The following is a 13,148-nucleotide window of genomic DNA, read 5'->3' as shown; positions in this document are numbered from 1 at the left end:
CAAATCTAGTTCGCTTGTTTAGCATGCTTTGGAGTGTATTGGGTTATGCCTTAGGTTATCGAAGACTTATTAAGGGCCAACATGGTAGAAAGCTTCCTAAGGATGAGCAAGATTAATGACGCATGGTCATAATGGCAGTCTGATGGAATATATGGGGTGATCATAATAGCCGGTGCTTTCTTTGCAAGCAAGGATCATGGGAAGTAGTTTGGAAATCCAAAAGAGATGTGATAGAATGAGTGTCTGGGGCAAAAAATGTAAATGTTGATATTTGACTAGAACTGAGCATGGGATGACTCAACTCAGCAAACTCGACTCGATCCGAACCAAGTAGGTGAGTCGATCCGAATCGAGTTGACTTCATCCAATCCGAACTCAAACCGAGTCAAGCTCAAGTCAACCAGTAACTTGACTCGACTCGACCCAAAATCCAACTCGGTACTAACTTGACTCGATTTGAAACTCGACTCGTACATATATATTTATAAAAATTTTAAAAAAATTTAAAAAAAATTTTAAAAAAAAAAAACCTCAGATCTGATGTTTCAAATCTGAGATGCCGTGTAGCTGATGGAGAGGCTGCAATTCTAGCAAGTGAATCTAAGTTTTGAGTTGTGATTTCAACCTGTGGATACCCGCTAAACTTGACCTGACTCGGTGCCGACTCGACCCGACTCAGTACTTGTGACCAGGTCGGACTCGGTCTGGATTAGTCCAAGCCAGACTCGGATCAGGTCAGGCATGATGGACTCGATACCAAGTCAGGTCGAGTTTGGGTCAGGCCTATTTCAAAACCGGATTGAGTCAGGTCAGCCCTAACTTGGTCCGACTCGACTCGATGCCCAGCTCTATATATGACTGCAATGATTTAAAATTTAGAGCATCACTTGATTCTCGCAAGTTCTTTGCATCTAGGGACTTAAAATAACTTCCATTTTAGTTTTAACTATCACAACTGCTACTCTCTGGAAATGCTAGTTGACATAAACCATATACCAGAGAAAAAGGTGTGTGCACATCAGTAAAGAGTAGGACCACACTAACTGAGAAGTGCTGGCAAAACATTCGAAATAGCCACCCTTTGAAATACTGTTTGCAAGAGGAATTATGTGCTCCAATTCTGATAAAGCAACTCAAGGAACCTTTGCAGTTCTGGCCAATATAAAGTTATAACTGAAAATTGCAGCATATCATATCAGCGAGCTTACCTCCAAATTGTAATGCATGCGTAGCGTACGGTAACTCATGTCACTTGAAGCATTTTCCATTTCATAATATATTGATAAACTTAAGGAAATTCTTCCAAAAACTCCAGTATGCATCCAAAGAGGCCATAAAAGAGTTGATCCCCCTTGAATTGCAAGATCCTGCAAAATTGAGGGGGGGAAAAGTTGTCTAAGACTATATGATAAACACAATAGCAGCACCCCTTTTGTATGAATTCTCTGCTCACCTTAGGAAATGAAAATAAAGAGCCAATGGACTTCTTCTCCATAACATTAGTGTGCACATTATTTTGATCATGACTTGGCTGGTTTTCTAGACAGGCAGGAAATTCCATGTCCATGTCTTTCTGACTTCCTGGCATTAAAAACCTTGGATGACTGATCTTCACTTTCAAATTCTGCCAAAGATGTCGAATCATGGGATATGTTAAAATCAAAATACATGTGTTCTGCACACAGACTGCAATAGCACAACATAAAAACTTCTAAAAAAATGTTTAAGTTATGTATTGATTATGGGTTGGATCACCATACTTTGGTACATACCGACATCAAATCCATATACAAAAATCCATTATGGTTCAAAATTAAAAACAGCACAAACATCTAAATAAACATAACTAATACCTTTACAGAAAATTCTGATGGGTTTCTCAGCTCTAAAACGAGGCGTCGCAAATCCCCCATGTATGCTTTTGTGGGTAGGTCATGGATATAACCCTCGAGCTTGGGTACACTCTGGACATGAAAACATGAGTTATTTACCAACAAAGGAAAAAAGAAAAGGAAAAGAAAAAAAAAAATTGGATAAAAGACTATGCACCTTAATCACAACAAACTTTAGGTTATGTCTTGGAGAAGGCCTGATATTCCTTCTTCCTTTGAAGGGTTTCTTTTTTGGTATATCAGAATCAAAATTATGATAACCAACTACAAATCCTGACAACGTCCATCTTACTCCAATTATTTTTAGGAAACCTTCCACTTTAGGAGTAACATTTAGTTGTACCTGAAATGGGAAAAAATGACTAAGAAATTATGGCATGCCAGATGATAGAAGGGACTACTAACATAATGACTGAGAAATCTGTGACTCAAATAAAAGGGCAAACATACATGAACTAAAATCACTATTTTTTACTTGTAGTAATAAATATTGCTTTCTAATAAGTTATCATTTTTTTTCCTTTCTGATCGGCTGAGTTATCTTTAAATAATAACAAAATAAAAGACACATCAATAAAGTCCTACAAATGGTGTAAGGCATGCCCAACGCATGAAGCCCATCTAAGCACTCCTAGTGTTTTCAGTATTTGAATCAATACATGCATCGCACCATTGGGATATGGTAGGAAACCTAAACAGATCCTTTCTTTCTTCTCTTCTCCTTCTCCATTTTTTACTTTCCTTTTCTTTTTTCTTTTTTTCCCTAGCAGGCTTTCCGGGGCCATATCCTACGGTGACTGGACCTCTAGAGCCCATCCACATCAGTGGCTGGCCCCACAAGCCCCCTCTCTTCATCTGTATCAGAGTCACCTTCATCAGTAGTTGGCCCTTTAGGACCCTTCCACAGCAGTGTCAGGCCCCACAGGGCCCCCTCTCTTGATTCGCATGATTCGTGCCCCATTAGCATGGCCAGACTTCGTCCATATCATGCAAAGATGACAGTGGAGATGATGGAGGTGATGATGGTGGTGATGTTTGTAGAGAACGTCCAAGTAAGAGGCCTACGAGTCCATTCCTTATGGAGAGAGTTTGATCACCCCACCCAGGGGCTCATGCCCCAACATAGGCTTTTGAACCAAGTCAGCATTTCTCATGTCATAAGGAACAGCCAACACACAATGAGGATGCCATTGCATAGATCCTTGGTCCATAGACATTAATGATGGACAAGGGAGCTCCACTTACATGCCGGCTTATGGATGTGGCTTGCATGGCTATGGGATAAGCAACTCCAACAACCATGACACCCACTCACAGAAATCTGGCTATAGTGATGGTGATAGTATGTCAATAGATAAGGATAGGAGTATGGTTATGGATAGATCTATCCAGAATACAGGTATGAGTATGGAGGTGTGTAGGCTAGCACAACCACTGACTGTGCTACTGGGAGAGACGATGATAGTTACAGTGACTACTCAGTATCCACCAATGGGCATATTGGTGGACATTGTTGAGGATTGAGTACCATCGATTTGTTCGAGAGTATATAGCCTTGTACCATAACCTCGTGAGTTGGGCACAGTACTAGAGTTATGTGGATCAACAGTATTGGTGGATAGATCTATCCAGGATACAAGTATGAGTATGGAGGTGTGCAGCACAACCACTGTGCGTGCTACTGGGAGAGACGATGATAGTTACAGTGACTAATCAGTATCCACCAATGGGCATATTGGTGGAAATTGTTGAGGATTGATAGTTAAAGACCGAAATGTTTTGTATTCACATTTCTGACGAAGCCCTGGAATCTATGGCCGATATCTTTGAATGTCGTAAGGGTTCATTTCCTTCATCCTACTTGGTATTGCCCCTTTGTTTGGGCAAGCCCCCGAAACATCTTTGGTATAAGGTTATTGAACGTATGGAGCAGAAGCTGTCCCCTTGGCAAAGCAAACTTTTGTCCCTCAGGGGTAGACTTTCTCTGATCAAATCAGCGCCATCTAATCTTCCTTTATACTCTATGTCGCTCTTCCGCTACACTAAATCGGTTCTTCACCGTATTGAAAAGTTGCAAAGAGACTTCCTTTGGGAAGGAGGGATTTCTAATGGTAAATTCCATCTGCTCAATTGGGCTTACGTTTGTCGGCCTCTACCAGAAAGGGGGGCTAGCATCCGCAATTCAAGCCATTTTAATGAAGTCCTGTTAGGCAAATGAATTTGGAGATTTGGGATGGAAAATCAGGCCATGTTGAGAGAGATAATTGTAGCCAAATATGGTCTTACTTCAATGGGTTGGTGGACCAAAAAGTCCTTTGTTTAATGTGCCTCCTTTGTGTGGAAAGGAATTGTCAAAGTGGCCCCTAAGGTTTGGGAGAGGATCAAATTTTAAGCAGGAGATGGATCCAGGGTGAGATTCTGGAAGGATGTTTGGTGTGGGGACTCCTCGCTCCAAACCTCCTTCCTGAATCTCGCTAGGTTATGTCCTGAATCCTGATACTAATATTTCGGTGGCTAGTTGTTTCTCAAATTAGGGAGTTTGGATAACCTCCGTGTTGAAGACATTTGAGTGATGAGGAATTGGATGACTTCTTGCGCTCATTATCTCTCTTGCGGAACGTGGAACTAGCCCAAGGAGCCATTAATTTGTTAGCTTGGAGCTCAAATAAGTCCGAAAAATTTTTCGTGAAGTCATCGTAACGGCGTTTAAGTGACCACACTCAAATCCTGGCCCATTATCATATCTCCTTCACATGGTCTTACGGAGCCCCTCCAAAAGTGGCAGCTTTCATCTGGCTTGCGGGGGAAAACAAGATTTTAACGATCGAGAATCTTCACAAACACAATACAGTGTTCCCAAATGTGTGCATAATGTGCCTCGAAGCAGAGGAAACAATGGATCACTTGTTTATTCATTGTGCTTTTGCTAGGGTTGTTTGGCCCGGGATTCTTAGAAAAGTATCTATCAATTGGGTTATGCCTAGATCGTTGCAACTCTTGTTGATGGAATGGCACGGGGATAGCAGAGGTCATATGGGAAAGCGCAGATGGAGGATAGCCCTCATGGCATGGATGTGGGCGATATGGTTAGAGCGCAATAGGCGAACTTTCAAAAATGCCACTCCGGTCATTAGTCAGGTCTTGTTATCTATTTCTGATTGGCTTTCTCTAATCCTAGTGTAAGGGGCTTGGTTGTTTTTCCCTTTTGTGTGAGGGATCTACCTAGCTTGAGGGTCGAGTTAAGGATTCTGTATATTGTCCTTCTTATGCAACTTTGTTCTTCTATTTTTCTTCTTATCAAAATATATATATATATATATATGGATAGGGATGACGACTACGAGCCGGCTCATAACTCCATGTGGATATGGGACAAAGGTTTTTTTATATTCTTTTTTAGTTTTTTGTTGAATTCATTGTTTTTTTTTTTTTTTTTTTTTGTATGGCATTTGAATGATATGAACACCTTTTGGAGAAATTTGCATCACATTTGGCGAATGGAGCATATTTTTGTCCCCTAAACAATGGAAAACTATTATGTGTAATTTTTTAGTGATACTTCAATTTCCAAGTGCAAAATCATGTGCCTTTTGACATCTCCTTAAATTTTACTGAAAATTTCCACCGTTTCCCTAAAGATTCCCCAATGTTTCTGTTAAAAATGATACATTACACAATACATGCAATAGTTTTGATATCTCCCACGATATTTCTATATCGCAAGGGTGCAAAAATAGTATGACACATATACGTAAACCTTGCATGGAGCAATTGGGAATCAAATAAAAGGATTGCGTAGAGTTGAGAACCAATTGTAGGAAGCAGAGTACATTTGGCTTTTGGAGCGGCTTCATCATTATCGCCCCCATTCAAATGAGAGAGATGTGATGGTTTGGAAAAAGGAAGGATCGGGCCAGCTTTCAGTTCGGCCTTTCACCGGCTAATTCAAGGGCCTTGCCTCGGGAATTGTTGTGATCATACCTCCCAAGTTGGCATTATGGCACCCAAACTAAGGTCTTGATTCGTGGGTACGAAAAAAACTGCTCACTATTAATAATCTCTAAAAGGTTATACAGACACTTGTCGATGATCCTTTTCTTCCTTGGTTTAGTTTCACAGTTGTATCTTACCTTAGTTTCTTGTTGCCTTTTGCCTGTAATAAAAATATCTCACAGAACTAATGCATTCATGGATCCATTTAATCCATTTACTCCCAAAACCCATTCTTCTTAACAAATAAAGATGAAAATTCCAATCCACATTATCATATGCTTTTTCCATGTCATTTAGATATAATGCCTGAGACAATGCATTCATGAAGAACCAACACACCATCTAGAATTTGCCTCTAATAAATGAAAACACCTTGGCACTTGGATATTACATCACCCACCTAGAACTTTTTGAGGAAACTCAGAGATTCATCCAAGATTCTAAAAAGACTATCTATCAAACTTATAGGCATAAAATCTTTAAACCCTCTACTCCTTTCTTAGGTATCAACCCAAAAAAGGAAGTGCCGCCCACATTGTTCACAAGCCAAACCCTCCATCACAAAACAAGTCTTGTATTACCTCCTTCCAGAAGAATTAGAAGAAAGCCATCAGATGCGCATAAGGACTAGGAGCTTCATCCTTCCCTAGCTAGGAAACCGCCAACATTTCTTCCTCGTTTGGGCTTTCTTAGAAAGCTGCCTCATCCTTCATCCTAAAGAAGATCCAAATAAACTTACATGATGATGTTGCATAGGTCACCTTTTTCTTCCACTTTAACCCCATCCACCAGGAAATTATTAATGCGATTGCATCTCCACTTAGCATTAGCAATGCCATTGAAGATTTCATATTTTTGTCACCATCTTTAAGCTAAACTGCTCTTGATCGCCGCTTCCAAATAATTTCTCATAATGTTCCTCTTGTAATCGAACTTCAACTGGTTGTGGAAGTTTTTTTCCTTCCTGTGTCAGTTCTTCAGTTTCCTCCTTAAGAGCAAGCAACTGAATTGCTTCCAAAAAATTTCCTTTTACTTCCTCAACTTTCTCTGAAATGGTCTTTCTTCCATTGCTTGATCTGTCCCTTGAGAAGTTTAAGCATCAACACATGACCAGCCCATCCCTCCACCAAAAATAGAACGACAACTATCGTTATCCTTCAATGAAAATCCTCTCTGAGTCTTCCTCCAACCACATAAGTTATCCTTCAATGAAAATCCTCTCTGAGTCTTCCTCCAACCACATAAGCTTAAAACAACAAAAAGAAATGGGGCCGCAACCTTCGATGAAAACTCCCTCATGCTAACAGTTATACGACACACATTTAATGGCACAATGACCATGTTCCATCTACTACGGATATCATCCAGCTCAGCTTAGAAAGTGCCGCACATACTAGGAATAGTTAGTCGATAACCCATTAAAACCATTGTTTGCATTCCTTATAATCCAAAACAAAGATATCACCTTGTAACGTCTCGGAAAAATCCGTACAAGGACCCGAGTACCACCTCAGGCAGAAATCACCCAGGACCAAGTCCTTTAGAAATGAGGCTAGTATTAGCAAGTGCTAAACTAGAGTACTTATGAAATTAGCACTAATCACTTTAAATATGATCTGCAAGACCCAAACCGTGCAGTATCATTGACGCTACATTACCCTGAAATCTAGAATCCATCCCTAAACCCGGTTGCTCTCGGGAGCACACCGAAACTCCGTATCGGACCTGGACCGCACGTCGAAAGTCCGATGACCGCAAAACTATACAGTTATGACCGCATTACTGGACTTGACAACTCCCTCGGAAATCAAGTCTTAATTGTGTCTAGAAATGCACAACTTGAGCCCGGAGCAAAGTGTGTGAGAAACGTGAATATCTTTAGAAATAAAATCCGAATTTAAGTAATCTGAGTCATGTCGCTTGCGGGCCAAATATAAGGATTCAGACCATCAGAATCTGACCCAAATACACCCTCGGATCAGGAGAAATGTCCCACACATGTCGGTGTACTTGTGGCCCTGATCGAGTGACCGTGACCGTTAAACTGAAACTGGTCCGCCACGGCTGATCTGTAAACCCTATCGGAACAAAAACTCAGACTAACCTAGATCCATGGTCAGGGAGCTTAAGTCCGACCGCACGTGGAAAAGGGGCCACCAGAAGTGCTCCGTTGGGCTGAAACAGACGCCCTTTGCAAATAACCTAAGTATACCTTCGCCATGGGGCCATTTCCATCAGTCCTAGGCCTATATAAGGACCTTAAACCCTCTCTCTCTCACCTCATACGAATTTGAGAAACCCTAGGGGAGAGAGGAGAGAAAAGAGAAAGGAAAAGAGAGAAAGTGAGAGTGAGAGTTGGAGATTCTTCCTGGGATTCCTATTCCACGCACTCAACCACCATTCCTATATCGCTGTACAGGCGATTCCAATTCCGTTCTTAGGTAAGAAAACCTAACCCTAATCTGTTTTAGGGTTTCAGATAGTGTAAGTTATGAAATAGCTAACCTAATCCATGCTATAGGTTGTCAATCCGTCGTTGACAAAGGCCAAGTGTCTAAAACGAATCCGTTACGCATTTACCAGCGTAAGGTGCGGACAATAAATGTTTAGGTTATGGTTTTCAAGGCTTTCAATGTCAGTTAATGATTTATGACTGACTTGAATTGCTATCACATGCTTAGACACGATGTTTCCCGCACTTAACACATATATATGAACTATGTTGAATATAGTGTATTCTTGTGTTTGTTGATATGATTGAATAAGTATGGAATTTGGATTCGCGCTTGCCATGATTATCCGTCGTGGATATACGGTTGTTGTATATGTGACAACTCCTTAGTGAAAGGATTTGCCCTAATACGTGCTATCACCAACATACGTCATGTATGTTGGAATATATAGTCTAAGTGTTTGTAGAAATGTCTGAATGAACAAGTATGTAGTAAATTGTACTTTACATGGGGTGTTGAGATGAGATTCTCAACTACCTTAATGATGTGTATGATTTCCTCCATGTAACTTATATTCTGTCTGTTTTACTTAGGGACTGCATATGTGTGAATTCATGTTTAAGTTGAAATCCATTAAATGCTCACATGCTTGTATGATTGGAATTATTGATCCATTACTGCTCTGATTTTCTTATAAGATTATCTGTTAAAATTGAATGTGCTTGGGACTACGGTATAGTCCAGGCAATCGGTAACAGGTACTGAATAAGTGGCTAAGGTGGTTTCGCCACAGAGGACGTGTTCGATGAATCCGAGCCGTAGTTGGGATGTCGGCAGTGGTTAGGCCACACGAAGTGCTTACGCACTACATATCGATCAACTCAACGTGCGCTCGTACTAGTCGAGCTCGTCAAGTAACCCGATTGACCCGATGTATGTTCACCATGTATGGACGCTACTGCTTAAATCTAAGGTACCAAACTCACCAGTGAAAACCCCTTTAACCTTAGTACCTCGATCCGCCAAGACTCATGAGCCGGGCATGGTGGTATGGGACACCGTGGTCGAGCTGTCGGCCTACGCTGGGGTGACGAGCCTCCCCATAGTGTCCAGTGAGCAACACAGCCTCGTGAGCCGAATACGGTGGTATAGGACACTATATTCGAGCTGTCAGCCTACACTGATAAGGTGACGAGCCCTTTGTAGTGACCTGGAGCGTACTCGAAGACTGCGTAGAGGCGACGAGCCTTTCCGTAGCGACAATAGTACAAATTAGGCCTACACTGATAAGGTGACGAGCCCTTTGTAGCAACCTAGAACCGTAACATCGTATGAGATTTACTAGGACTGACGACCCTAAAATGAATCATCGTTTGGGAATTGATAAAAGGGAGGTACCTTAGCATCCCAATCCTGCTGTATGAAACGGACTAATAAGAACTTGGTAATCACGTTCATGCACCGCACTGCATGTGCCGTTTGGCGTTGGGCAGAGTACTAAGGAAGTGACTGACATGCGCGATCGTTAGATAAAGATCGCAGAAGGAGTGCAGGCGAAGGCATGCATCATTTATACATACCATTCTTGCATTAATCAGAGTACTTAGGGATGTTTGATTGTATTGTTTTATCATTACTGCTTGACTGAATTGAGAACATGTTAACCTATGCTTTATTGTTCCACTGAGTTGATCACTCACTCCCACGTTACGGGACAGTTTTTTAAACACCAACCAGACTCTGTCTTAGTTGCAGATGGAGACCCGACTGATGAGGCAGAGACGGACTTCGCAGACGATGAGGATGCTTTCTCATATATGCAGTATTCAGGCTGGTTCATATAGACCGTTCTGATCGACGGGGCTTCAGGGTTATACTTGTAGTGAACTATTACATTTTTGTCATTTTGTATTTTGAAACAATACATGTAATTATTGATCTGGCAATGCATACATACTTTGGGGACCTATACTGATTTATAACGCTATACATATTTGAGTCAATCTTCCCCTTGCGTATTACAACTGTCCCTGGATTATGTTTTGTTGATTTGGCTTAATCTTATTCATGATTTACGCACTAATACACACAACATTTAATCATTATTAAATATGTTGCATAAGTGATGCGTTGGAACTCAGGAGTTGGACTTCTACTCGACCCTCGATTTTTAGGGCGTTACACACCTACATCTCAATACTCCTACAAATCTGAATTCTAAACTATAACAATGCAATTTGCTGTCCCAATCGCATCTCTTACCATCCCAAAGAGAATCAACAGTGTTCTTACTTTGCCGTTCCTGTTTCCATGAATTCATCAAGTGTTCAAAATACCGTAAATTAGATAACAACATCCCTTTCAGGGAAAGAGCAAGTACCAATGGCCAATCTAGACTTAAATGACAAAAAACACTAGCATGGAAGTCTTTAGTATAGACATATAAAATGCCATAGTCGCATAGAAAGCCTTACATCTCAAAGCAAGAATGATTTATTTATGGAAGACTTACCACCATGGCCTCACCACCTCTTAGTACAAAATCCGCCTCTGACAATATAAATGAAGAGTTGTCAGTGTTCATCTCCCTGAAACAAACCGGCAACCAGTAAATTTTAGCAATGATAGACACAATACATGCAATTTAGAAATTGTTAGAAGTAACATTTTGTTACCGGTTACTGACGAATTTTTGAAGTTCTGCGGTATCCAGAAGCCCAGTTGCCGATATACACTCATCCTCATCATTGATAGATTGATCACCTAATTTTGATGTGTAACATTGGGTTCTAAAACTTAACCATTTTATTGACTGGTAGGGAACAAATTGCAAACATGACAGGAAATTGCGTACCAGAACCTGATGCCTCAGATCTTGCAGTAAGCTCACATACAAGAGAAACACCAGACACAGAAATAGAGGTTTGAAGAGGATTTTTGAATTCGAGATGTACTTTTATGGCTTCTGCAAGTGAGTAAAATGTAAAGCAGCTTTACGAAAGCACAGAAAATAAATAAATAAATATGTAGCAATTTTCAATATTTTATACTCAATATCTTATATATTACAGAGAGCAAATAAAAACTAATAATATCAACAGCCCTTTAGACACTAATTTTATTGATCCCTTCAGTTCCTTTAAGCCAGTGATACTTTCTTCTCAAACATCAACCTAAAACTACTTGGAAAAAAATTACAAATACTATCTAGATAGCATATGAATAAGTCTCCAAATAAACAGGAACACTTTTCCATCCTTCCATATAAAACTTATTCTTGTAGATCCTTCTAAAAAGAAATTGATTATTGACAACGACCACACAAATAACACAATATCAATTAGCATCATGTTAGCAACACAACCACAATGACAATCTGAAGACTAACATCAAATGCTTCACTTAGTCAAATACAAACAATTACCTTCTGAATAAAAAATTTCGGTCAAGAAAAATTTGTATATCAATCAATCAATTCTCCATGACTACAGTCTACAGCAGAAACATCCTTGTACAATTCGATTTCAGTTAAACAAATAGAGGCAAAATGAAAAGTTGGTCTTGGAATGCATTATAGAAGTGATTGTCTTGAGCATTGGGTCTAGATTGTAGACAAATCAATGGCTGAGATTTACCTCCTCAGAAAATAAGTAATCATGATCCAAATCAAAAGTGGCATTTCCAACCAGTTAAAAGATGAATGCCGAACTTCTATTTCTAGAGTATGTAAAATCATTTTTGTAAGTTTTAGCAATTGCTATTTTAGAGAAGTTAGGGTGCGTTTGGTAGCAGCTTCTTTTTCAAAATACAAACCATTCTACTCTTTAGAAGAGCTTTTATTTTGTAAGAGAAGCTGCCAGAAGTAGCTTCTAGTGGTGTTACCAAATGCACCCTTAGTGAATAAGTGTGTGCATATGTATATGTTTCAGCAGTATGGTGGAGTACCGAATGATTTTCATTTAGTCTTAATAAAAGAGAGGATAAGGGGGGACAAACCCTAACTCTCATACTCTTTCTCCCGTCTGTCTTCCTCTTTTCTTCTCTTTTACTATTTAAATCCCCTACAATTGTTACTATTTTGAAAATGTGTTTGTAAAGAATTTCAAAAGAAACAAACATTAAAAACAAAGAATATTCTTTTGCCGTGGGGTCTTCAGTAAGGGGAAGTAACAACACATCCAGTTAGTGGACGACATTGCTATCCAGCAACAGGTCTTCAGTAGAAGCACTATGTCTCAAGATTATTTGACGATGTTATGAGGTGCCATCTGGGTTCGGGATAAACATGTCAAAGTGTAGCATTACTGGGATTAATCTGGAAAATTGTGAAGTCAAGGCTATAGCAGAGTCCATGGAATGTGAAATCACAAATTTCCCTATCAAGATACTGGGAATGCCCCTGGCAGTGGGTAGACCAAGAGAAGAAGCCTGGGATGTGGTTCTCAAGCAATGCAATATTAAACTTCAATAATGGAAAGGGAAGGAGCCACAAATTCCACCTAGAAAGTTCGTTTGACATCCTCAAGCTATCAAGGCAGGCGGTCTCAGCATCAGATCAATTCGAAATACCACGATGCAGTGGAGTACAGGTGGTATGTCAAGGTTGCCAAAGGCAAAAGGGCCTACTATATGGAAAGCAATCTCCAAAGTTTACACTGAATTCATTAAGTACACCAGAATCAGGGTCGAGATAGGAGTGAAGTGTGATTTTGGAGGACCAGTGTTGCTCTGGATCAACTTTCCAAAGCTTATTTGATCAGCCATACTAGATCGTTGTGGAAAGACGAGGCATGCTGTCCCAATTCTTTCA

The 13,148-nt window shown here is 40.2% G+C and overlaps 1 protein-coding gene across 3 annotated transcripts in view; it reads right to left on the bottom strand.

Moving 5' to 3' along the window:
- Positions 1–13,148, bottom strand: part of LOC131232663 (uncharacterized) — a 143,496-nt gene that overhangs the window by 39,305 nt on the left and 91,043 nt on the right. For all 3 annotated transcript variants that reach the window (XM_058229057.1, XM_058229059.1, XM_058229058.1), the window contains exons 19-25: positions 11,193–11,303; positions 11,014–11,101; positions 10,851–10,926; positions 2,050–2,235; positions 1,854–1,964; positions 1,454–1,624; positions 1,209–1,367 (exon numbers count right to left, since the gene is read on the bottom strand). In XM_058229057.1, the coding sequence (XP_058085040.1) occupies positions 1,209–1,367; positions 1,454–1,624; positions 1,854–1,964; positions 2,050–2,235; positions 10,851–10,926; positions 11,014–11,101; positions 11,193–11,303 (902 nt within the window). The remainder of the gene's footprint in view (positions 1–1,208; positions 1,368–1,453; positions 1,625–1,853; positions 1,965–2,049; positions 2,236–10,850; positions 10,927–11,013; positions 11,102–11,192; positions 11,304–13,148) is intronic.

Source organism: Magnolia sinica, chromosome 18 (genome assembly GCF_029962835.1).
Source record: "Magnolia sinica isolate HGM2019 chromosome 18, MsV1, whole genome shotgun sequence".
Taxonomy (NCBI): domain Eukaryota; kingdom Viridiplantae; phylum Streptophyta; class Magnoliopsida; order Magnoliales; family Magnoliaceae; genus Magnolia; species Magnolia sinica.
The sequence above is the reverse complement of the archived record's forward strand: the minus strand, read 5'-3'. Positions and strand labels throughout refer to the sequence as shown.